This window comes from Anthonomus grandis, chromosome 2 (assembly GCF_022605725.1).
Source record: "Anthonomus grandis grandis chromosome 2, icAntGran1.3, whole genome shotgun sequence".
Classification (NCBI taxonomy): Eukaryota; Metazoa; Arthropoda; class Insecta; order Coleoptera; family Curculionidae; genus Anthonomus; species Anthonomus grandis.
Window position 1 is genome coordinate 37,881,070 of NC_065547.1, and position 27,806 is coordinate 37,908,875.

At 34.4% G+C, this 27,806-nt stretch overlaps 1 protein-coding gene across 1 annotated transcript; it reads left to right on the forward strand.

Annotated features, from left to right (window-relative positions):
* The first annotated feature begins 6,657 nt into the window (after positions 1-6,657).
* LOC126750172 (uncharacterized) lies at positions 6,658-18,846 on the forward strand. Its single transcript, XM_050459697.1, has 5 exons — positions 6,658-6,791; positions 6,845-6,940; positions 7,677-7,824; positions 17,584-17,717; positions 18,707-18,846. Exons 1-5 carry the CDS (start codon positions 6,740-6,742, stop codon positions 18,844-18,846), a joined length of 570 nt encoding a protein of 189 aa, XP_050315654.1. The 5' UTR covers positions 6,658-6,739.
* The last annotated feature ends 8,960 nt before the right edge of the window (positions 18,847-27,806 follow it).

A 27,806-nucleotide genomic window follows, 5' to 3' on the forward strand; every position in this document is an offset into this window, starting at 1 on the left:
AATGTACTCCAATGCTATTAAGTAACATCTTTTTCAAATAAGAGGAGTTTTTTAAAGAAGAGCAACATTTTTATCTAATAACATTACGGCTTCAAAAGTAACTTTGTTCCTAATATGACTTCAACAAGGTGTCGGTTTTCGTCCACTGTTCTTGACATCTTATAATTATATTACTTAGGGGACGTCCACCGCCTAGGTTTAGATAAACGACCAAACAGGGTGAATGTGGACATAAAGAAAGACACCCCCGAGTAGGACGTACATCGGAATTTTTTAGTAGAACTTTTAGTTCAAATTTCGCGCTCGTCTAGCGTATACGTAAACTTTTAGGACATAAGGGTGGAGGAGGATTCAAAACAGTCTAAAGTTGCGGTTGTCTTTTTTGGAAGCCCCTTAATATTAATCCAGCGGTTTTCACTGACTTTAAGCTTTTATGCCTTTTCACAATTGCATATACAAGTCTACTTAAAATTCTACAAAAAACGAGCAATATTTATTAGGTTGAAAGACAGCACCCCGTCGTCGCGGCTAGAATGTACTGCATATTAATATTCTTTATGTAGTGATATATATAGTAAGAAAGCTCTTTTAAACGAGACGTAGCATTTGATTCTGATTACCCTATTTCGAGTTAATCTCCTTTAAATTAAAACATACCTAAGATTTCTCAACCATTTTATTTTTACAGAAAGTTCAAGTAGTTTTAAGCAAAAAAAATCAAAATTTATTGAAGATTATGGTGCCGTGACTTGTAATATATCTTTTTTCTAATTTCTTATCCGATATAGAAATTGCGCCGTCTAATAACTCTAAATAAGCAAAAAATAAAGTACATTTTAAGTAAAACACTCGGTACACACCAAGATTTAATAATAAGCACTTTTTTATATTAAAACCTATGTAAAACTCCATTTGGTAGTCAAATTAAATTCATTAAACTCTAATTAGAGCAATAACTAGAACATTTACCCTAAACTATAATTATACATATATCCTAACAGGGACCGGTTTTCTGTTTGTATTTAGATATTTCCCTAATGGACAGTAATTATAAAAACTAGAAACATTAATGATTTTTTAAGCAATTATTATTGCAATTTACTTTTAATTTGTTATTATAGGTAAGTCAATCTACCAGTTTGTTGCAGTACCTTAAATCTTAGTGGTTACGCAAATTCTTGGAAAATGTCATTAAACCGAATGTTAAAACACTTTTCGTCTTAATTGCTAATAATTAATTTTGAGATGGCGAAATGGAGGGGCGTATGTCATGGTAATTGCAGTAATATGACCTAAATACAGGGAGGGTATTTCAGCCTAGTAGTGACCAAAATCTAAGGCAAAATCCCCTTATCAAAATATGAAAAAAGTTCCACACAAAGTGAGCAGAATCGAATAGGTATTTGACCCATCTTTGACGAAAAGAAATTTAAAATAAATGGCAATTTGTGACTAATATTGTTGTTTGAAGTGTTTCGATTTTCTTATTATTTAGTTCGGAGCCTATGTGTGGATCTTCGTCTTCTTCTACTTGTTAGAGCTGTTAAACTGTTGATATATATCTTGAGAGGTAGATAACTAACTATCACTCCATCTGTTAGCTAGCCTCCCGGAGGTTCTTAAGCGGGTTTTCTAGGATTATTTTTGGTAGTCTATTCTCGTCCATCCATCTTACATGGTTGTATCGTTGTTTCTTACGTTGTCTTCCCCATCTCACAACATCTTGTATTTTGCATTGTTCTCTGGTATGTGTCATTTCTTGTTTTCTCAACTATTGTTCTCAATAATTTGAGTGTTCATTTCGGCCACTTCGGAACTACACCTGAGCACGTATTTCGTCTGTGTATTTCGTCACGTATGTCTTCGAGAACTTCTGCGCCTCTATTACAAGTCTTCTAGATTCTAAGGTATCTATCTTTGCAGATGTACGGATTTGACCAGACCAGGATACATCTCGTAGGTATCCTATAGTGTGAAAGCCTTGTCAATCTGGCTTCTAAGGTCTTTAACAAGGTCGTAGGTGCTTGGTATGCTTATGTCTAGATATCTGCATTGCATCAGTTTGTAAAGATGTTCATATTGAATTTGCGACTTAGTTAGAAGAGCTGGAAAATTCTTGATTCGGCAATAATTCGTGCATCATCGCCATACCAATTCTTTGATGCCCAGTTTGTATCCGAGGTTATTTTATCTATAATATTGTTTATCAGAAGATTAAACGAGGGACTTATACTGTCACCTGTCTAATTTCTCTCAGTCTTGAAATATTAATTAAGTATCTAATATATACAGTGACCGCCTAAAGTTCCGCATAAAATCGATAAAAATTAGAGACATGATTTTTTGAGAAAACGCTCGGACCCGTCGATTTTTATTTTAAGTTGCGCATTATTTCACATAAATTTTTGTATACAGGGTGGAACAAAAAAAAGGTATGAGGTCATCGGTCGTTTTTTTAAATGAAATGCTATATTTTTTATTGCATTTATGAAATATAGGCGAAAATCCAATCAAGTTTCGTATAACACACCTTATCTCAAAACTCATATGTTTAAGAAATATTTACATTTACCAACAAGAAAGCAAGTAAGTACGTCTATTTACAAATTAAGATAAAATGAGAGGATAAAATGTTATAAACTGTGAAAACTCTTATTAATGTATCAAGTGTTTAAACTGATCCTCATTTACTTCTTGGCAGATAGCAAGACGGTATACAAACTCATGTAAAACACTATCAATTATTTCGTGTAATATACGTCTAATTTCATATCTAATTTTCAAATTTTCAAATTCTATTTTTCAAATCTTCTACGTTGATTGGCTTCTCAATATAAACTTTACTTTTCAGGTACCCCCATAGAAAATAGTCGCAGGGATTTAAATCTGGTGACCTAGCCGGCCACTCTATTGGCCCTCTTCGTCCTATCCATCTTCCTGGGAACACTGTATCCAAGTAATTACGGACATCTCGAAATGTGGCGGTGCGCCGTCTTGCTGAAACCACAAATTATCTGTTGGGACAGCAGGGTCTTGTTCGTCTGGGTATAGGACAGCCAAAGCAGGTATAAGATCTTCTTGAAGAAAATTCAAATAGCGTTGTCCTGTTAAGTTTTCTTCAAAAAAGTATGGCCCTACTACTTTATTTTCCACGATACCAGCCCAAACATTAATAGATTTACGGTACTGTGTATGAGCCTCAGTAAAGTTGCCCAGTGTGGATTTGACTCTGACCAGTAATGAAAAAATTTTGCCGATTTACGACACCGATTAAACAAAAAGTTGCTTCATCCGAAAACAAAACTCGTAACACAAACTGACGGTTATTATTGCAAATGTTCATCATTTGCTCGCAAAATTGGTTTCTTCGATCAGGATCGTCCTCATTTAATTCGTGTATTAGTCTAGTTTTATAAGGGTGGTATTAATTTGCTTTTAAGATGCGTCTTACTGACGTTCCGGCTATATTATTATCAACTGAAATTTGTGAAGTTGCATCGTTTGGATTTTCTTTGACGGAGAGCAGAACGTTTAATTTTGTTTCTTCAGAAATTTTTGGACGACCTGATCTAGGCAAATCCCTAACGTGACCTGAAGTTATGAATTTGTGCTCTATTCTACTAACTGTTGACTGAGAAATAGGATGCTTTGGGTATTTGGCATCAAACAATTCACTTACTTCTTTTTGCGTGCGCACTCCATCCCCGTACCCTAGCAACATCAAAATTTCAATTCGTTAGGTTTCCGTTAAATTAGCTATAATTTATTCTGATAAAAACTATTAATTTTCGAACTGACAGTGACATTCGAAAATGGAGATTCTTTACAAGTGCAACCACGGAAATAGAAACAATTGGCACTATTTATAACATTATTTTTATTCTCGATTTTACCTTAATTTCTAAATAGACGTACTTATTTGTTTTCTTGTTATTTAAATGTAAATATTTCGGAAACAGTTGAGTTTTGAGATAAGGTGTGTTATACGAAACTTGCTTGGAATTTCGCCTATATTTCATAAATGCAATAAAAAATAAAGCATTCCATTTAAAAAAATGACCGATGACGTCATATCTTTTTTTTTTTGATCCACCCAATATATAAAAATTTATGTGAAATAATGCGCAACTTAAAATAAAAATCGACAGGTCCGAGCGTTTTCTCAAAAAATCATGTCTCTTATTTTTATCGAATTTATGCGGAACTTTAGGCGGTCACTGTATATATACATATGTATATATATGTATTATATTTATTCAATTTTCCTAAGAAGTTCTATATTTTAAGAAAATTATCTTCTCGCCATTGGTTTATAAATATAAATATAATTTTAAATATAATATATAATAAATATAAACTATTGACCTTTAAATTTACTTTATACGTTACATTACAAAAATATATATATGTCTGGATTATTGCAGCTTTGAACAACGAAAATAGATTAACATTTTCAAAAATAACCACAGTGCGCTGCATTTTTGAACCAGGATTAAAAATTTAGAGTTCATATCTTGAGTAACTTTTACATTATTTATAAACAGAAATTTAATTTCATTATTTGACACAAAGATGGCAAATGATATAAAGGAGCTATTAAAGTCAAGTTAAAGAAGAAATTAAGCAAAATTAGGTTCTTTTAAGAGGAAGTGAACAGGCTAACATGACCTTTGACCTTTTGCAATTGTTTGTTTAAAAAATTAAAAAAGGTCAAAGGTGAGGCAAAGAGATATAAGCTGATACGGTCTACGGATACTAGTCTAAGGATTGGATGAGAGAAAATATAAGTCCAGTTTCCATTGAAACAAATAGCATCTTCCTATGTAGCGATATTTCACAAGACGCTAAAAAGTTGAAAGGCAGGGGAACAATAATTACTTTAGAATATACTCACGAAGAGTACGAGTAGAGAAAAATCTTGTGAAGGCAATTAAAAGAAGCATGGCAAAATAACCAAAATACGAATCAAAAATAGAAAGCTAATAATTGAAAGAAAAGAACATCGAAAAAAGAACGTCGAAAATCTCAAAAAGAAAGAACTAACTAATGGCTGCCATCCTCCAAATAAAAAGAGTGCAGAATCTAGTGCCAAAAGTAATATGAAAGCAATCTGAATTTGAGCAACCAAGCAAAGAACAAGGAATTATTTGCGATACTAATTATTGCCTATATTATGTTTATTTTACTACTCAAATTTTATTTCTAATTCTAATCACACTTTTTTGCTGTAATTTTAGGTAAATAACTAGATACCGAATATTTTATATTTTAGGAAAAAGCGTTTTATGTGTGTATCTTTTTAATTGCTTTTAATTTGTTTTTCTTCCTGAGTTCTTCATTTCGTTTTATAATTTAAATAACAAAATTAAAGTACTGCTGTAAAACTAAAAGAGGAAAAGAAAATTTAAAAAGATCAGATGAAATCTGTTCTTTTCTTTTTGATTTTTGTATGAATTTTTTACTCATGGAAGTAAAAAAAATGCATATTTTAACTACACCTTCGTTCGTTTTACCCACTACATGGTACACGAATGGAGGACTTTATTTGGAGTTCCTTCAGAACAATCTTCTGGATTTAATAGAGCGTTTGCCACTTGCGATCTGCCGAAACATGTATTTTATGGATGATGGAGCTCCACCTTATTTCAGCATTGCCTTAAGGAACCACCTAAATGACGTTTTTTCAAAACGGTGGATAGGTAGAGAGGCCTGATTCCTTAATTATTTTTTTTCTCCAAAATGGTTCATTTTATCGATAATGAACAAGAGTGCATTTTCTTTAGTTTAACGTTCAAGCTATCCATATTTATTATATCAGAGTATTTATCATCAAAGATGTTAAAAATTTTATCACTATAATGTACAACCTAGTCCACCCCTAGTAAAATAAATAAGGTAAATCTGTTTTAAAGACTCCGTCGACTTAAGAGGACTCCGGCGACTTAAGAGGTCCTCAGTAGTGTTGATCACGTAAAATTTTTATTAAATTATACCAAGTACTTCAAAAGTTGTTCAAGAAAAACCGTGTCCAGTGGCGTCTTTAAGGGGCTGTATATTCATAGGGAGGGCCTATATAGGAATTTTTCTATGCGAATCTATATATCCTAATCTACGAGCTTGCTCTTGTGAATAACATTTCGATATATATACATTTCAATATTTTTTTATATTTACGTTTTTTTATATTGTACGAATTAGTAAATAAATAGACCTTCTGCAAAAATGATCTTTTTGCTTGTTGGATACACCGCTGGAAACTGAATAAAAACTAATTAGTTCAGTAGAAGTGAAAGATTTTCAGGTCCATATTCATAAAGTCTTGCCTCCACATCTCGATAAAAGGAACCGAGAATTTTGTTATCGCAAATATAAAAGGCTCTGTATAAAATGGTAATAGAATCTAATCATACAATTTTATAAAAAATTGCCGATAGTACAAAACATGTGGACTATTAAAAAAGTCCAAAAACATACGCTGTTTTTGCATATATTTAAAGGTATAAATCAAGATGAACTATCCTATAATATTTGAGTCATAACTCAAAACCGCAATCACCCATCATTCATCTTTTAAGACATCTTTCATTACATAAATATTACACAAGTACTCGTTTTTATGATTATATAATTATGGACAATAATTACGACTAATAAGCTTAATGATTACAATTAACTTTTTTTCTTTATTTATTTATTCTGATAAATACGTATATAGTTCTAGAAATTAGTTATTAGCAAGATGAAGTACCTAAAAGTTGGTTTCGTATTTTTGGGACTAGTTGTATCCAAGTGTAAGTCTTTATATTGTTTTATTTATTTTATTTTTAAATTCGATCTATTTCAGACGCGAATGGTTTTTCATATTGCAAGAATGACGACCCAAATTTTGATACTTGTTTGGCAAAAGGTATAGAAGATGCCGTCAAATCTTTTAAATCAGGTAAAAATGTTTAAAGAGAATTCATTAAGTGTTTGTAAAAATACAAAGTAAAAGCATTTTATTCAATTTAGAGCACTGTACAATCTAGTTTATAGTTGTTAATTTTATATATCTTATATTTATTCGTCTCTATCAGCAAAAACAATGCTAGTGTTGTTTATTAATACTGATCATAAGTTTATAACTTAAAAAAAATTGACGGAAATCCGCACGCCCCTTTAGTCAATGTCATTTAATAGGAATTCGGTCGAAGATAAAGAGCGACAAGTTAAGTTAATCCAATCACTGTTGAAGAAGTTTTCGAAATAGGGTAAAAAACACAAAGACCGATATAACAAAAAGAGAGAAGACCAAGAAGGATTTGAGACAAAAAAACAGAGAAAAAAGTAAGAAGAATGAGATAAGCAACAAAAAATAAGACTATGAAAAGCAAATAATGAAGACCAAATTAAAACTATGAGCAATGACCTAAAGAAAGAAAATAACCAGAAAGATAATAACGTGAGACAGATGACAAAAAACTCTGATAAACACTATGCAAATTCATTCGTTTGTGAACCATATTTTTGATCTCCTATGTTACACATAGTATAGTGTCTCCCTGTCAATTTATTTTTTATTCCCACAATCACCGGTCTTTTTTTTATGCTTTCCCACACAAATCTATGTCAGCAATATCGACTTTATTTCTTAAATATTCTTTCTTTAATAAATAAATAAGTTCTACAATTTGTAGGTAGTTCCGAATTGGGCCTAAAACCTATTGACCCTTTACCAGTGGACAAGATAACTTTAGGTTCAGGAGGCGGCGCTGTTAACCTGGTTCAGTATTATGACGGAGTTTCCGTACATGGATTGACGAACATTAAAGTTACCAAGGCTCAGTAAGTATTACGATGGACCTTAACAGTAAATTTAAAAAATTATAGTTTTAAAAAATTAATACAATTTTCAGACGAATTGAACGAATGTCATATAAAATAAATGTAATAATTTCCAATGCCTCGAAGATGTAAAAAATTACATCAAATCATAAAATGATTTAAAAAGGTTAAAACCTTAATTTTTTGAAATTCTTGATAGACAAATAATTACATTAAGACCTGAAATGGAATAAAAAATATTTCCAATGTTGAAAACTGTTGCCTATAGAGTAAAGCGGGGGAATATGCCGCATCGGGTAATATGCCTCAGTTCGCTCATAGCTCACTCTGGCGGTTACGCCATCGCACTACCATAGTAACCTGTCTACATTAACGTAGTCAACCACCTGTTTACTAATTTCCTATAATTTTTATCATTTAGTGCGCGATAAACCCCAAAAACTGGTAAGTACCCACCAAAAATTATTTTTATACGATATATGGTAGGAGTTTTTAAAAGTTTTTGTGATCCGATTGAAATAATCCACATGCTGTGGCGAGGTAAAATTCATAACCTAACATTTAACACCTTCGCCGCTGACTGTATTTACACCGGGTTTTTGCTTTTCAGTTGAAACGTTGGTGTTGCACCGTGGGATAATATGCCGCATGAAAATGCAAGTACGGCATATTACCCCAAGTACTTTTTGATAGGTATAGCTCATGGTGATTCGTATTTTTTTATCATTCCAGATAAACACAATGCCACGTTCTTATATTCGGAAAAATAGAAGGGCCCAATCGTCAGAAGTAGATCTTCGAAATGCAGTAAGTGATATTCGTGCAGGCAAAGGGTCGGCTCGGGAAATAAGTCGTACTTATAATCTTCCAGTTAGAACCTTAATGAGAAGAATGCGTTCCGGAAATTTGGATAAGATGGGATTAGGTCGTAAAGGCTCACTTACTATGGAACAAGAAGCAAGTTTAGCCAAATATATACAAAACATGGCATTTCACGGCTTTACTTTAACTGCGCATGATATAAGAAAGCTTGCTTATTCTTGTGTGGTCCAACAAAATATTCCACATAAATTCAATACTGAACGGAAAATGACAGGACAAGACTGGTTTCTAGCCTTTATGAGAAGACACCCTGTACTGGCCGTTCATAAGAGTCAAGGTAGTCTATTGCCAGGGCCAAGGGCATGACAAAACAAGAATGTACACAATATTTTGAATTACTGGGAAACGTTCTTAGAGAAAATAATTTATTGAATACCCCACAAAAGATTTTTAATCTCATAACAATCGAATAACAATCCAGGCAAAGTTGTGGTAACACAAGGCGCTAAAATGGTAAATTGTATCACAAGCGCTGAAAAAGGAGAAACTATTTCCGTTATAACCTGTGTAAACGCAGAAGGAACTTTTTCCCACCCTGCTGCATATTTAAGGACAAAAATACAAAACGGGAATTCAAGGATGGCCTACCACCTGGCGGCAAGGTTGTTATGGGAGAAAAGTCAGCTTATGTCACATCTGAAATTTTCTTCCAATGGTTTAAAGACTTTTTTATTCCGCAGAAAGGTACCGGTAAGGTTCTATTAATTATGGATGGACATTCCTCGCACTGTTCCAAAGTCGAACTCTTAGATTTTGCTGTAGCGAATGACGTGATCCTGTTTTGTTTGCTCAGCCACACCACTCATTGGCTCCAACCGCTTGATCGCTCATTCTTTAAGCCCTTGAAAGCTTATTGGGCTCAAACTTGTCAAAACTGGGTACATAACAATCCTGGTCGAAAACTAAGCCGATTGCAATTTGCCCAACTATTAAATATTGCCTGGTGTAAGGCTGCAACAATTCAAAACGGGACTTCAAAAACGGCTTTAGAACCTGTGGGATTTGCCCTTTTAATTCCGAAAGAATTCCCGATTATGCTTTTATGGTCAACGACGAACCATCGGTTGAAGATAGTCTTAACCCAGAAGAGATTTCCAGTGAGGAGGAGAATGATCCCAGACCAGGTAATGTCACTACAGTTGAGGAACCTGAAAATACGAATCCCTTTGAAACAATTTTACCGATTCCACGCGTCGAACCAGGACCAAGTGGATATAAACGGAAACAACATGCCGAGATACTAACTTCACCAGAAACAATTTCTGCAAAACGGGCAAAGAAAGAAGAAAAGGACAGAAAATTAAAACAAAAAGAAGAACGGAAAAAAATACAAAATATTAAGAAAACGAAGCAAACCGGGATACCAAAGAAGAAAACCAAAGAACTACCAAGCCCTTTTTCGTCAGATACCGAAACAGAAGTAGTAACGCAGGAAAGCGACGAATCCGAAGTCGATATTGATGAATCAGAATTTTTCGCACAATGTCATGGATCATTTTACGACAAAAAAGGTCCCAAATGCGACTGGCTTCAGTGCGTGACATGTATGAAATGGATTCATGAGATATGTACGAGATCTGACAGATTTTGCGAAAAATGTACGTCATTATCCGAATTTGCTTAAAGAAACAGTTAAAGTAGAGAATATCTACTAGTAGCCACTAGGAATTATATTAATAAGTTTTCATGTTTTGTATTTGACTTCTTTTATTAGAAATAAATTTATGTTTTTGGGATCATTAACATTTTTTATTAAAAAAAACTCCTAATTCCTAATTTTTACATAACGAAAACATGTTGCCATATTACCCATTGGTGCGGGTAATATGGCAATACCGTATCATTGGACATTTATGATTATACTCTTTCTGACGACGAGAATATGGCAACGAGAGTTTTCACGTCGCAAACCTACATGGGTACGCTCTAAGGTTCGGTGTTCGTATTGCGAGTAGGTCCGATGAAGGTCAGAATGTGAGCGATTGACATTTATGTTGCCATATTTCCCCGCTTTACTCTATAATATATTATAATATCGGCAAGATATAAAAACTGGAAAATTTAAGTTCCGAACAATATTTTCAAAAGTGGCAAGTGCCTGGAAGGGGTTAAAAAACTTTAAAATGAAAAAATTACTGCAGATTTTGGGCAACTCAAAATTATTTCTTATACCTGGAGAAATAAAAATAACATTAAATTCCTGAAAGACTCCAAAAAACTAGAAAATACAACGAACAATTATTAACAAATTATTGAAACGTAAGGAAACAATTCCAAATGAAAGAGAGTCATGAACAAATATTTGCAATGTTTGTCCTCCTTATAGGTATAACATCTTAGCAGAACCGTTGTGATCCACTTCTATCAAGCAAAAAAAGTCAGATGCCTGAAAGATATGAAATATAATTTCGAATGCTTGAATGACATAAAACATATAATAAAAAAAAATGCCTAAAATATATGAAAAAAGTCTTCACAATCTCCAAGAAGGCATAAAAATTTACTTTAAATATCTAAAAATCACTTTTAGTGTGCTTATTCAAAACGCTTATAACATGAAATTTGAAAATATAAATAAGAAATTAGCAAGTCAAATCCTTGAAAGCCATGATAAATTATTACCAATGCCTAGAAGATATAAAGAATTACAAATTATTGGAAGAGATATTATTAATAATTTGAAAGGCGTGAAAAAAAACAAAAAGTTCTTTCAAATAGCTGAACGATATAGAAAATGGCGTCTAGTGCTTGGAAGCCTTAAGAAAACGACAGTAGGACCTGAAATATTTTGTTAGTTCTTTAAATGTCTTTAATATCCAGTCACTAAATATAAAAAAAATTAAAAAGAGAGTTATTGAAAAACGTAAAAAAAAACTTCAAATGATTGGAACTCATTAAGCATTATTAAAAGAATTCATAGAAAATCACTTAAAACACTTCAACGAAAACCTGGAAATTCTAAAAAATTATTTTCACTGCGGACATAAAAATTTACGACAAATTACTATTAAGCATGACGAATTATCGCCAAAACTTAAAAGACTCCAAAAATTGAAAACATTATATCAGATGCCCACACTTTTCTTGCTTTCTTCTCTATAAAATAAAACTTGTAATGTTTATAAGTTTTATTTTATTGAATTGTTTAGAACAATGACTGAACATATCAGTTTATTTAAGTCTATAAGAATTAAAGTTTTATTTTACTGATCTAAGAACAAAAATTGCATCGTGAAACTATCATCAGGCTTTGCTTGTCTTACTTATTCAATTTTTGTAATGATTCGCGGGTGTATGTAACGAAAAAAAAATTATGAATTTGATTTTGGTACATTCTGTATATAGGGCATCCGTAAAGTAGCGGATAAATTCAATAAAAATAAAATGGACCGTTTCCAAATTAAATGTTGGTATTTTGGTTTTTTAGTTGTTGTCGTTGTTGTTGTCAGTGTCAAAAAGTAAATGTATTTTGGTGCAACTATTTGAAGTATTTTTACATTTGCAAGTGGTGTTTATTCTTTTTGAGAGGCGAAAGCAGTGTCATCCTGCGTTTTATTAGTAACTACACTTTATTACCTACTATTATTGTATGAAATATGAGAAAATTAACCGAACATGAAAGAATCAAAATCTTGTGCATGATTGGTTTTGGAGATATATCGCGTACTCAAACGCAGGTGGTTCAGTTGTTTAATGCAACTCATCCTGATCGGTCGCCTTCTAGTCAAAGCATGGTAAGCAAATTTGAAGCAAAATTTCGTGAATTCGTCGAGGTTCATTAACTGAAGAAGATGAGCTTAACGTTCCAAAGCCACAATCACAGGCACGGCTTCTAATGTTAATTTATCACGATCTACTGTGCATAAAGTATTGAAAAAAGCAAAGTTTTACCCTTATAAAATATTCTTACTTCAAGAGCTATCCAAAGATGATTTTGGTCGCCAAAATGAATGTTGTGAGCAAATGCAGCAATTATGTAATGATAAAAATAATTTTGTAAAACGGATATTTTCTGACGAAGCAACGTTTACTCTAAACGGCCATCTGAACAGACAGAATTGTCGATACTGGGCGACCGAAAACCCTCATTGGTTCACAGAATGGCATACACAACACCCTCAAAAAGTCAATGTGTGGTACGCTATAGTGGAAGGAAGAGTTTTAGGACCTTAATTTTCTGATGACACTCTCACTGGTAAGAGGTATGTAGGCTTTCTTCAAAATGATCTTATCCTCGCTCTGATAACTTTGTATGCCGATTTGGAAGAACCCGATATACTCCAACGTGATCTTTTTTTCAGCAAGATGGAGCCCCGCCACAGTATGGTTTACCCGTTCGCAATTATCTAGATGAACTATTTCCAAATCGTTGGATAGGTAGACTAGGGTTTATTGAATGGCCACTCAGATCGCCAGATTTAACTCCCCTCGATTACTCTTTATGGGGATACTTGAAAAGTAAAATGTATGTCACTAAATCAACGAGTTTAGAAGATTTTAAAGATCAAATACGCCAGGAAATTAGAACTATTACTTAAGATGTCACTGACAACGTTCAAAAAGAATTTTTTAATCGCCTTTGTTATTGTCAGGTTGGTAACGGTGCTCAATTCGAACATTTAATTTATATAGGTATTTCTTTAATTTTACATTTTATCGTCATTTTTCGTTCAAAATTGCTTATGTAACCACTATTCATTTGTACTATATCCTTTGTAAAAAAATGCGTTCTTTCTGATTCTGCTTTAAAATAATGTGGTTTCCATTTAAAAAACATATTGATGAAGTCATATCTTTTTTTGAGTCACCCTGCATATTTAATTTCCACGTAGAAAAATCCTAACCCCAATATTAAAATCGACGGGATTGGGCATTTTTTTCAGAAACGGTCCATTTCATTTTTATGGAATTTATCCGACACTTTACGTATGCACTGTATTCCTTCTCTAACACTGAGATAAAATAAGTAAGTGCGAAGCAAATTGCGTGTCGTTGACGGGATTTTTAATTATCTAGAATATGAAATTGAATAAGTAAAAAAGGTTAAATTATAGAAAAGCTACGTGGTTCGATTAAAATCTGGTTTAAAATTTTGAAAAATGTTCTGAAATAAACTCTTTTCTTGTATTGGATTATACCAAATTTAAATATAACCACTTTACATTTCACCGATATATCACGCTTACATATCCAACAATTATTTTAAGTACTCTCCATAGGACCTCCATGAGAAAGAGAGAAATAGGTAGATCATTTTTAAATGTTAATTAACTTTTATTAAAATGCTTTTAATATACAAGCGCTTGATACAAATCCTTGGAGCAAATTAATATAGCACCCATAAAAAAAGTATTAATTTTAAATCATTTTTATGTATAGGGCCTAAAAAATTACCATAAATATGATAAAATTTTATATAGAACTCTTTTCGACTATTTGTTAGTTTTCTTTTATACAATTATTAATTAAAATACCATTGGCACCTAAAGACGTTTAAATGTTGCCCATCAAATCGGATGGCAACCCTATGGAACTAGGCTGTCACGAGTCACGAGTAGTGCCAGTGCTACGAAAGGGTGGAAGTTTTTCAAGTTGTAATGTTCGGAAAAGACGTGCTTTGGGACTTTCCACAGACTTGCAATTCTCCATAAAAAGGAGTCTCGATATAGCAACTACAGATTCACTCGTTATTCATGAGTCGCATCTGCCTATCCGGTAGATGTTGCATGTATAGCTCTATGAGCAATGATCTGGGCCAGTTCGGAAGAACGTGATGTTATAGAATATCGATAAAACAGACTAAGGTCCGCCACCTTCCTTCTATGCGCCAAAGTGTCTAAGGCTCTAGTTAGCTGTGGATATTCTATAAGAAGTATGGTCCTCTTCTGGATAGAGTCAAGCAGCTTCAAAGTGTGTTACAGATCTCTATATGTGAGAGCAATACTCATAAAACTTTTGGTTTTATAGAGAGCCCCACGTTTTTGCGAAGCTGCTTGACCTATTCCCGCTATAAATCATGCCAAGATTAGCAATAATAATTAAGATTGGCATTAATTGTTGTTACTTGGCAACGCTATGGCACTGGATATCGTCTGATGTCTTGTGGTTAAGCGACATGAGGGAAGACACCAATATACTGTCATCAGAAAACCTGTAAATTTGCTTAATAGAATTTTTGTCCAGAAGATGTTTGGTATACAACAGAAAGAGGGTAGAGGATAAGAAGACATTGCAATAAATATTTATCCTCCCTAAGTCAATGGTGGAATTTTTGAACTTCATAAATTTTGACTAATTGCTTTCGCTACATACCAGAAGATCTTGATCTATTTGGGCAATTGAGAAGATTGATTCATTATTATCTCTCGTATTATATTTTTCTTTGCAGGTATCGATTGTTTGCTTGCATGCATTTCTCAGGGCAACAAAGCTGACCCGATTTGTAGAGCATAGGTCTTGACGCCATTTGCGATAAACAGCATTTTTTTCGTTGACTGTCTTAGTACTTTTATCAAGCCACAGTTTGCCGTCTGAAGAGCTTTTCAAGGTGTTCGGAATATAACCCTCCATACCTGCCAAAGTCACCTATAAAATCTCGCTCGCACGCGCGAAAGAATCATTGGTCCTGAAACAATTCAAGGATCAAATCATCATTTCAAGGAAACGAAGAGAGGAATAGTTTTAAATGTTTCAGATTGGCTGATGGATCCTGAGTTTTTATTTCTAGTTCACATACGAGGTACTGGCTATTAAATAACGAGATTGTGCTCCTAGAGGGCGCCCTAGAGAAGTGGGGAAAAAACTAGTAAGGCGTCGAGTAGCTAGAAATCGTCACTATTCATGTACCGAAAAACGCTTTCGTCACTATTATACTATTTGTACAGTAGCGGTTTGAATCATGTGTTACAATAAACACGACCTACGTATATATCTCAAACTTCTCATTAAATTAAAAAAGACTTCGACCGAGTGCTATTGATTATTGCCATTGAGTCTTGTAGCCATTAAGTCCTATTGGGACAATTTTTTTCTCGTGCGCAGGTTTTTGAGTAGTGGAAGCGCTTAAGTGAGGGCCGAAAAAGCACTGAAGATGACCAGCGCCCAGGTCGCCCTGTCACTATTTCAATTTTGGACACAGTGACCAAAATGAACCAAATTGATCGTGCATACCATCGAATGTGCACCCGGGTGATTTCCGAGGCTGTAAGCGCCGATAAAGAAATGGTTAGAACAATGTTACAACAAAAAAATGTTATATTAAGAGTCTGTACGAAGTTGGTGCCAAAAAACCTGACTCCTGACCAAGAGCTCTTGCATCAACAGGTCTGCTGAGATTGTCTTGAAAAGTTAGAAGAAGTTCCCGGACATATGAAAAACATTATTACTTGCGACGAAACGTGAATTTTTCAATACCATGTTAAAACAAAGCGGCAACAATGCGTTGGAAAACGCCTGAATCGCCCAGAATCAAGAAACCAAGATTTTCCCAATCACAATTCAAAGGTTCATAATTTTTTTCGACAATAATCGTGGTAACTGAATGGGTTTCAGAGGGTCAGACGGTCAGCTAGACTTACTATTTGTCAGTTTTGGCAACAATGCGAGAACGAGTTCGTAAGAATCGACCCGAGTTGTGGAAGAACAACTCATAGATTTTGCACCAGAAAAATGCACCTGCCCATAACGCGCTATCTGTGAAGCCGTTTGGCCGATAAATGCACTCCAGTCACCAGTGCTCGAACACGCACTGTACTCGCCAGATTTAACACCGAACGAGTTTTTTTGTTTCCAAAAAAAATCTGCTTTGAGAAGGTTTTATCTTCGGAACAACATCGCTTTCATCGATTTGAGTCGATGAAAGCGGTGAAGCTTGAAAGGCTTAAGCCCCTAAAGGCTCTTCTCAAACAAGACTTGCAGTACTTCGATCAATAGAAAAAACTTATTGAAAAGTGCGTGGTGAGGGGAAGAGAGTATATTGAAGGGAACCAATTGAATATTAAAAAAAAATTATAATAAAATGAATAAGAGAATAATAAGATTTTTGTAACCAATCTCGTTATTTAATAGCCAAACCTCGTATTGCGATCATTAATTTTTTATCTAATGTTAGTGTTGCATGTACGGTAATATTGCACAATTTAGGATCCGTCGCAACACAATCCAAGTTCAGGAGGCATCAGTCCTGTTAGAATACGTCAACCAGTTGGCATTGTGGACGTTCAATTCTCCCGCTAGAACATTTTCAGCAGATCGTCGATTTTACCAGCAAGGTCGGTGAAAAGCCTTCTGTAGATATCTCTGGCTGGTCTGTAGAGGAAGCAGAAATATTTTGTAACATTTTCGATTGTAATATTGATACAATATATTATGAACCTTGGTTGTTTCTGAGTTCACTTTGGCCTTTCCTAGAGCTAAAATGTAAAGTCTGTTTGTTTGCAAATATTGGTTCACGGCGTTTATGTAAATTTGGAAATTCCGTTAGTACAACTCGGTCACTAGACGCCATACAGAATAATAACTAAGGTAGTTCAAGTGTAGTTCCCGGTTACGTTATATTTATTTATAAAACAATCCTAAATATACAAGAAGTTATAATGGTCACCATTTCTTGATTTTCTTACAATCGAATTTTGCTGTCAATAAAGGTAAAATGCCTGAATAAATTAGATTTTGTTTTTAAAGGAAAGTTAAACAATTGTCTCAAAATTGGTTTTACATATACTTTGGGTCGTGATATAAAATGTAGATATGTAAGGATATTTATTATACGACATCAAAAAAGATATGAATCAAAAAGTTTCCAAGATCCCATTGATTACCATCGAATTTAGAATACCTTGTACAAAACACAAAATAAATTATTTAATTTGTTTAAAGCTACGATAAATCGAAGAAAACTCTCGCTATCGAAAACGTGTTTCCAAAACTTTCACAGAAGGGTCATTACAAAGTCAATGGTGCCATATTGTCTCTACCAGTACAAGGAGATGGCCAATCTACTCTGGATCTGGGTAAGCAATACTAATTTATCAAACAAAATTTCCTTTAAAACTAAATATTTTTCAGAAAATTGTGAAATAAAATTAGACTTTCAACTAAGTGAAGATACCAAAGGAGGTGAAAAGTATTTTAAAATTAAGTCACTTAAAGCCTCGATAAGACCAAAAAAAGTACAAATGCATTTTGAAAATCTCTTTAATGGAAATAAACTTTTGGGAGATAATATTAACAAGGTTATCAACGAAGAGTGGGAGACTTTATACAAAGATGTCCAGGCTGATACAGAGAAAAGTTATGCCAACATTTTCAAAAGTTACGCCCAAGAATTCTTTGATAAGGTGCCTGTTAATAAAATTTTTCCGTGAGCTGAAATTTGTTGAAACCTTATTAAGTTAGCCATAATTTAATAAACTACGTTATATAATTATGGAGTATACTTATTTACCAATAAAATTATCTACTAAATAGCTTACTGTTGTTTGCTTTCCACTACCTTGTAACAAATAAGTAGGTTTCTTGATCTAAGTCCTAGAATATCTTATAAAGTTGCTATATATTTTGCACTCGGCAATAATCGCCTCTGCTTTAATACCAAGATTTATATAAGCTCATTAGGTTTAGATTTTACTTAAAAGTAGGTGTTTTCTCAGTGTGCATTACCCAGAGAATAGTCCTGTCCCTATTTTAAGTTGGCTGCTGTGGAGCCTTAGTATCTCGCAAATGAAAGAGGCTGATAGACATTTCAGTATTGTTTTGCTAGGAATCAGCTCGGGTCATTGGTTCCAGTGCGTTTTGTAAGTCTCTTTAGTCCACTTTTTGGAAGAAAACTCTTGCTACCGAAAACGTGTTTCCAAAACTTTCACAAAAGGGTCATTACAAAGTCAATGGTGCCATGTTGTCTCTACCAGTACAAGAAGATGGCCAATCTACTCTGAACTTTGGTAAGCAATACTAATTTTTCAAATGAAAATTTGTTTTAAAACTGAGTTTTTTTTTTCAGAAAATTGTGAAATAAAATTAACGCTCCAACTAAGCGAAGATACCATAGGAGGTGAAAAGTATTTTAAAATTGAGTCGTGTAAAGCCTCGATAAAAGTGCAAATGCTTTTTGAAAATCTCTTTAATGGAAATAAACTTTGAGTGGGAGACTATATACAAAGATGTCCAGCTTAATACAGAGGAGATTTATGCCAAAGTTTTCAAAAGTTACGCCCAAGAGTTCTTTGATAAGGTGCCTGTTCAAATAATATTTTTAATTCATTAAGATTTTAATTACATTTTTCCGTGAGCCAAATTTCGTTGAAATCCTATTAATTTAGAGTAATTTAATGAAATACGTTATATAGTTGAGTTAGGATTTTACTTAAAGATAGCAGTGATTCTCCATTTCAATATGAATGCGATATTAAGCACCCGAAAACTTTCTGATGTCACAGGAGTACGGCCGACCGCTGTGAAAAAATGTTTGATTGGTGACAGGGCAAGGTCTTAATAAATCCCTGACACTGCAGCGGAATACTTATTATGTATACTCTGTTGCAGTTTTCCTAATGCGGAAATCTAGAAATAGTCGCTTGATTGTGAATACTATTGACACTGATTACGTTCAACTAGAATAATCTTGATAGATGGAATTCTCAAAGAACATCATTAACGGCATAATCAAAATTTTGATCCAAATGCATAATTACTTTTATGTTTTTTTATATCTGTGTACAGAAAAGTTCGTTTAGTTTTTGTTACATGTTTATATTACACTTAAATAATAAAAAGTTAGTTAACTTAAAGTATGCATTGCAGGTGTCTAAGATAGCTTCGGTCTAAGATAGCGCTTTCGGTGATAATATTGTAGAATATTTCAAGTCAACATAAGACCACTAGGGTGGCAGTTACTATTTTATGGCTTCTTATGGCATACCTCTTTTTTGTGTCACGTTTTTCACTTAATGAAATCTAAATTTACATATGAGGATTTATATGCGATATTGTAGATGCCGTTGTCGTCAACTGCGCAGACCAGATTTGCACAGCCCACCTGCTAGTGTGTAGTTAGCTTAACAGCGATCAATTAACAGTGGGCGCGGACTAATAAATATGTCCAGGCAACCGACATATGCTGCGTTTTCGATTTGGTAACTAGCAACCAATTCAACTTTAAAGGCTGAGACACAATCAAAAATTTAAGTTTTAGGTTTTAAGCAATAGAGATTAAAATTTGAAGGTGGTCTAATATTCCGATATGCCATATAATGAATATCTAGGTATTTTGTGGTAACTCGATTAGAACTGCTGATATTATTAAGTCATATATAAGTAAGACATTAATCCAAAATCATGCCTCCACTTGAGTGAGACTTTTTACGGAATGCTAGATTATTGCAGATTAAGACACTGATTTTTTTAACCTTGATTCTTGAATCGTTGGATTTTCGAACTCCCAGACTAATTTTTGAGTTTTAGTCTTGGATCATGAATCGTTGGACGACAAAAATTTTGAATTTCCGTGGAGTTTATTTTTAAATTTAGAATTTTTAGTCTTGGCTTAAGTTAAGTTAGTACAAAACTAATTTTTTAAATATTTGGATATACATATTTTTTATTATTTTGATATTTTTTTGAATTTAAATATAATAAATATTGGATTTCTAGATGCCTAGATTAAAGCATTTTTGAATTTTAGTCTTGGCTCATGAATCCTTGGATGCCAAGGATAATTTTTTAATTCGATGTAGCCCATTTTTTTAATTTTGGATTTAAAAATCCAATTGCAATGTCTTGGCACTTAAATCCTTACATTATTGCGCTCCAAGACTAATTTTTTACGTATTCTTAAATTTTTTATTTTATCTTTTGAATCCTTGGAAACAAGTAATTTTTTGATATGTCCAGGCAGATGACACTATTGGCAGTCATTTTTTGGCACTTCCAGGTGGTTAAAAATCATCAGTTTCTTCCAGGGAATTGCCTAAAGGAGGTTTCAACTGCCTGGAATAGTCACTTGAGTCCCAAGTAGCTAAAGCAACTTTTCCAGACATTTGAAAGAATTTTGAAGTATTGGAAGTTATTTTCTGGTATCTCCAAGCAGTTGATACTATTGGTAGTTATTTTTCGGCACTTTCAGGCAGTTGAAAGCATTAATTGTTTCCAGGGAATTGCCTGGAAGAAGTTTTAACTGCCTGGAATACCTAATCACTCGAGTTTCAAGTAGTTAAAGCAACTTCAAGGCATTTAAGGCAATTTTGAAGTAATGGAAGTCATGTTTTGATCCGTCCAGACAATTGACACTATTGAGAGTAATTTTCTGGCAGTTGAAAGCATCAATTTTTCCAAGGAATTGCCTGGAAGAAATTTCAACTACCTGGAATAGTCACTTGAGTTTCAAGTAGTTAAAGCAACTTCTCAAGGAATTTGAGGCAATTTTGAAGTAATGGAAGTAATGTTTTGATACATCCAGACAATTGACATTATTGAGAGTCATTTTCTAGCACTTTCAGGCAGTTGAACGCATCAATTTCTTCCAGGGAATTGCCTGGAAGAAGTTCGAACTGCCTGGAATAGTTACTTGAGTTTCAAGTAGTTAAAGCAACTTTTCAAGGCATTTAAGGCAATTTTGTAAAATTACTGCCTGTGAATACATAACAACCGCACCAATTGATATCTCATTTTTTTCTTAAAAAATACTGGCAAAGACGTCCCCACTTATTGCAAGATTCTAGCTTAAACAAAAAAAACATAAATAGGTAAGTGAAACAATAAATCACTCTCAGAGAAGTAAAGGCAGCCTTTCTTGTAAAGACGCACTTTCCATGTAAATTCATGAAACTGCCAATTTATTTCCAGGCATTGTGCTTTTTTAAAGAATCTTTAAAATTCCGATTCTCTTTCTGATATAAGAAGGTATATTCTTTTACTAACTGGATTAATAATTGATCTGAATTATTCAAATCTTCTTGCCATGAGATATTAGAAAATTGGAAGGAAGAAGGGCAGTAATTATATCTAAAATATTCATACTCATCCTCCATTTTAATAAACTTCAACTTTTTAATTATCGAGCTTAGAGTTTTAGGGCCTCAAAATAGTCAAAACATTAATTTTTAGTTATCAGAAATAGTTTTCAATTGATTTAAAAATAGACTTGTTTATATTTAAGCAGCTTAAGGCCGGTTAGGGATAATCGCACATCACGCCAAAAAAAAACAACAGAACGTCACTGGTGGAATTCTAAAACCTAAATCATAAAATTCCAAAAAAATCAGTTTTTTAAAACTTAAAACTAAAAATCTTAAAACCTAAATTTCAGTTGTGTGTTGTTTCAAAATAAGACACAATATGTTCGTTCATAAAACTTAAAACATAAAACTTAAGTCTTGCAACATAAATTTTTGATTGTGTCTCAGCCTTAACGTTACACACGTGTAGAGGCCGGCGACATACTTGCGGCAAAGTCGCGCGGCGTGGATGCAGCGGCGGCGCCTCACACCTTTTTTCTTCGGCGGCGATGTAGCGGCAAAGACGCTGCCATAATTGGAACATTTTGTTCTCAGTATTTTTCAGAATGGCGTACAAGCTGACTGCTGTCGAGTTAGTGTGTATTGCATACGCATTAAAAAAAAAAGAAGAAAGCCGCGAAGGTACTCGGTTCATCAATTAAATATGATGCGATTAACTTTAGGGCAATTTCATTGTCTATATGGAGAACTGAGGAAGTACCCAGAAAAATTTTTCAATTATTATAGAATGTCGATGAAGTCGTTCGATGAATTAAATGAATTTCTAAGAGTTAGCCTGCAAAAATCAAAAACAAAGTTCTGCGAACCTATAAGTGTAGAAGAAAGACTCACAATAACTTTACGGTAAGAAACATTTATTTCAGTAGGAGATAAAGCTGACACGGATGTAGCAGGTGAGGGCTGTGGTGGCTGAATTGGTACTTAATTTGTGTAGCGTGGTAGATTCAACGATTGGGAAACCCAAGAAGCAATTGACGGATTGGGTGATATTTGGGACTGTTGCAATGGTTGGGAGTAGGAAGGGGGATATGAGTGAATATTTTGGGGTACAGGTAAACTTATTTTTTGAATTTTTGAATTTTTCGCATGGAGTTAAGAACTTCTAAACGGAATTAAGTTTTCTGATAGTCAGTAAATTTTCTAACAGCTGGTAAAAGGGATTTAAAAAAAGCCAAATCTTCATCTTCTTCTTGTGGGGTACTTGGTGCTTGATTACGCTCCAACAATCCTATGAGTTGCTATTCGAAAGTTTGTTTAGGACGTGATTTTGGGGTATAGGTAGTAGTTTTCTGCTGAATGACAGGCGTGACATTTACAACCTCACCACTCGCCTCATCCTCTTTACTAATATTTTCCGAATCATTGATATCATGTGTGCCTATGTCAGTTTCTGGAATGTTAGTGTCGGTGCTGTAATATAAAAATACGACTAACTCAATCTTAAAAACAAACATTCAAGCCGTGGTTAATAAATATTACCTTCGATCCTTTAGTTCTGGTAGGAGAATCTGCATAATATCAGCGAAAATATATTTTCTTTTCTTTGATGCTGCTGAACCACTGGCAACGTCTTTTTGCACCTTGATGTCCTTGATAAATCGGTCTTTTAAGTTTTTCCACTTCTTTTGTAACTCCTTACCTGCAACAACAATATTTTAAATATGTTATTATGTATATACCTAAATCATATAATTTTTAGGTATTTGGCAACTGGATTACACTTTGCTATGCAGCATACTTTTCGGCAGAAGTACCATAGCATCCATTGTGAAAGAAACTTGCACATTATTGTGGAATATACTGCAGACGATTGAAATGGAGGCGCCAAATAAGGAAAAATGGAGAGCAATAGCAGAAGATTTTTATATCCGATCAAACTTCCCGAACTGTCTTGGAGCCGTTCATCTCTGTGGTATTAATGGCCATTGTTGATGCAAACTATTGCTTCGTTGCTGTAGATATTGGTGCATATGGCAAAGAAAGAGATAGTAATGTTTTTAAAAGATCTGCATTGGGGAAAGGGCTCTATGGCAATGAACTTGATATTCCAGAATCTCGGTCATTACCTAATTCCAACGGTCCCGCACAACCATTCGTTTTTGTTGCTGATGAAGCTTTTGGTTTGCATACAAATTTATTGCGACCATACTGTAGACGAAATTTAGACGACAGAATGTAGCGCGTAACTCGGTTCAAACCAATTTATTTCCAACCCGTGTGAGTCATACCTATCCAACCACAAAAAAAAATTACTAAGTCCAGACAAGCAAATTTTGTTTTAAAAGATTCAGAGATTTGGTGGCCGCCAGCTTTTAGACAGTGGAGAAGGTAGTGGGAGAAATTTTAATAAGAGCGCCACTTGATTTAAATATTTTACACCAAACCCTGATATATTATGATGGCAATATAAGCCCTTCTTAATCAAGAAAATGATGACCTATATTTATGCCTGTACCTAGATCCTAAAAGCTGAAAATAATTTGGGAAAAACTCAAATAACAATCCATAGGTCCACCAGATTGATATAATCACCCAAGAATTTACATAGTCACTTCCATCTATATAAAAAAAATTAAATTCCACTGAGATATTTAAATTTAGATAATTATTCAAAATGTAATACTGTAGTAATTTTAAGTAAATAAAAAAAATTGATAAAAGAATTAAGAGTTACTTGAGGTATGCTTAAGACGAGGAATTAGTAAGGAAAAAAAAACAAATTTGCACTGAACTACTGTTCAAGGGGAAAATCCAAAACGTGATCACGTGAAGTATATGTTTAGAGCCTAATTCACAATACCTCACTGGCCCTAAATACCTTTTACAAACTCTAGTCAAGTCACATTAATCTAAATAAAAATTTTAAATAGTAAGGTTCGAATTTAAAAGCCTATTAATGGTATGTTGGTGCAATACAACCTGTTAACCAACAACCAACATTATGACTAAATAGGTTATTTGTAGCAAATAGCCGATCCCTTACAAGGTGATCCAGGCTCAGTGTCAAAAACAATTATGTCGATGCTCGACTCAAATGAAAACCCTTAGGTTAATATTAATAGATTTAGCAAGAACCTCTTAACATTTTTGTTTTACATAAAAGAAAATAAACCCAAAAAATTCAAATGACTAAATCAACCCCCAACCCTAAATCAAACCGTTCAATAAGAGAAAAATAAAATAAAATGTGCAAAAACTTGCGTGTCCTCTAATCTCTCGTGTATTTTGGCTAAGGTAGCTTAACTCGACAGCTCTGGAACCAGTCAGCTACAACCAGGGTAACGACCACATGGGCAAGTCGATTTCAGGCAAGTTCCAATCCAAAATCGCAGAGCCACAGTACAATGCTCAGTCCAGGCTGTGTTGAGGCTCACTTCAGCCGGTTGCCAACAGTGTTGGGATGACCAGAAGAAACCAGGGAATAGGAAGAGACCAGAGAATAGAGGAGAGAATGAGAAAAAGGAGAGGCCTCTAAGGTGGTGAGCGAGGCCTAGAGTCTCGTTTTGTGGTGAGAAAATTTCAAAATCACATAAATGGTGTGGGAGCAGCCAAATCCAAAAATATCAGGTCAATCCGAAATCCTCTCGGCTACAACTTCCCACTAGACGTTAATCAAATTAAACCCCAAAACTTGGGAGGAATATTTTTCCATTCAACCGAATTCCCGGCAAGATGAACTTAAATTTTCCTTAAAACCACAAAATGACAAATGTCGACTGTTCTTTCTGATAACGGGATGGCTACAGGCTGGACAAGGAACTGACAGACAGTGACAGGTGACACTAGCAGTGAACTTGTCACTCTCTCTCTTCGACACGATCTGACCCTGCCTCTTGGTGCAAACTACGCGGAGCCTCACTCTATCAAAATAGAAATTCCGCAATACCACAGTAAAATGATACTGCTCGGATACTTAAACATGGAAAACTAGCAACATTTTCCCAACGGAGCTACGAAATTCCAATTTTCCTCTTACGTCGCTCTGCCTAATTTATGACGCTCCGTCATCTGCCAAATGGAAACCAAACTTTAATGGAAAACAGCAACGTTGCCAAACCTCCACAACAACAAGTATGTCAATAGTCATTACTGTCAATCGGCTAGTAGGGTTAGAAACCAGATGTCAAGGCACATTTAGTTACTAAAACTTAACCTGAAGAATTGAAGGGAAATATAGCAAGCAAAACTGGGAAGGCCAATTTCAAATCAATTAGGATACCTTGCCCAACATGATTCCGCTATAGAAGAAAGTATTTGTAAGTTTTCCTACACTAACGGATCACCATCTAAAAGGTCTTATTTACTCCACTCATAGCGCAATCTGTGGCACAACAGCACCCTCTAGAAGTCCCTCCATACCCCAGACATATACCGGCCTCATAGAAACTCTTGACAAACAAACCAAAGGTCAGAAAGTTCCCAACACCAGGTACATGAATAGGGACTAAGGAAACATAATACGACTAACTCCACAGAGGTGTGCTGACAGGATAGGGGATTATAAATACATTCCTAAAAATAATCAAACCCCCAAAGCCTAAAAAAAATAAATTGCAGTACTATCAAACCCCAAATTCCATTTATAAAACTGTTAATCACACAACCCTTTCAAGCCGATATCAAAACCCATAAACTTTTGCCCGAATTTATATGAAATCTCATGTTACATGCTTAGGGCAAAATCTGCATGTAACAAGAACACGAATTTTTAACTATAGACTTACCAGAGCTAGAAGATTCGTTGAATGTACTTTTGGCATTCTGGCCAATAAATGGAGAGTATTTCACAATGTTATTTTGATTCACCCAGATTTTGCTGTACAAATTATAAAACCAGCATGTGTACTTCATAATTTTGTCAGAAGACGTGATGGTTATCAGTTTGAAGACTCTTTATCGTGCAATTTAGATGATATTGCTGTAACGGGTACTGGTGGAAATAGGCAAACTGCTAACGCTGTTAGAGATTTCTTTGCGAATTATTTTATCACCCCTGAAGGAGCTGTTCAGTGGCAGCAACATATTATTTGTTATTTAGTTATTGTATAACATTTTTACCAATAAAACATGACACTTCAATACTAAAATGTTTTCACTTACCTTTCTCCGTTTTTTCTGCTGCATCCAAAGAATCCCAGTCAAGAAACATTTCGACGCAAATCTCCTGCCAACATTTTATTTTCTCATCTCTGTTATGATATTTTGCATCCGATATCTTCCACAAACATGGTCTCGCTTCCACTAAAGAAATGAACCTCTCTGTGTCGAACATTACTTACTACTGAATTTCCAACCGTCTGTGTCTTTTAATTTCGCGGCAGTGCCGCAAGTATGAACCGGTCGGTATAAAAGAATGCACTCTATACTTGCGGCGACGTCGCTTCTCGCGGCATCGACTGATCGAAGCATCATACTGCGACCAACTGGCGACGAGCCGCGGCATAGTCGCAAGTATGACTTTACTTATAACAATATATTACGTGTTACATATTTAGCGGCGTTACCGCCGCGACCACGCCACGCGACTTGCCGCAAGTATGTCGCCGGCCTAAGTAACATGAACGGCAAGATAACACAGAAAATTTCATAACCTCATTTTCATAACCTCATTCTGCGTAGATTATTTATATTTATATTTTCGCGTTTTCCAGTGCGTTCTAACAAATAAATTACATTTTCTCTAGCTAAACCTAACATCATCTGATAAATTAAGTAAAACGATAGCAATATGGCACAAGGAAAAATGAAAGTCAAGGCAAAACCACCTGCCAATTCAAAAAAGCCCCAGAAGAAAGGCTCTGCAGCTACAAGAAGAGCGAGTAAGTCAAATTTATTTGCGTTTGTTTATACAAAAATATACGTTCATATCAATTCTGGTAGATGCACCTATGAAGCCAAAGCACAAATTCCAAGAGAGCCACAAACTGAAGCAAATAATCACAAAAACTGTTAACAAAGCAGTTGAGGATGACATTAGGAATAAAGCTGGAGGTTCTAAGCTAAATTTGTCAAAGGCACAACAGGCTGTTGCAAATTATAATACAGATAGTAATACTGCTACTACCAAAGAGAGGGCTTCTAACAGTT

Coding starts and splice junctions, on each gene's coding strand:
- LOC126750172 (XM_050459697.1), top strand. CDS start 6,740: ATGAAGTACCTAAAAGTTGGTTTCGTATTTTTGGGACTAGTTGTATCC. Junction 7,825..17,583: donor ATTAAAGTTACCAAGGCTCA/GTAAGTATTACG, acceptor ATTTGTTTAAAG/CTACGATAAATCGAAGAAAA. Junction 17,718..18,706: donor CCAATCTACTCTGGATCTGG/GTAAGCAATACT, acceptor TTTTTTTTTCAG/AAAATTGTGAAATAAAATTA.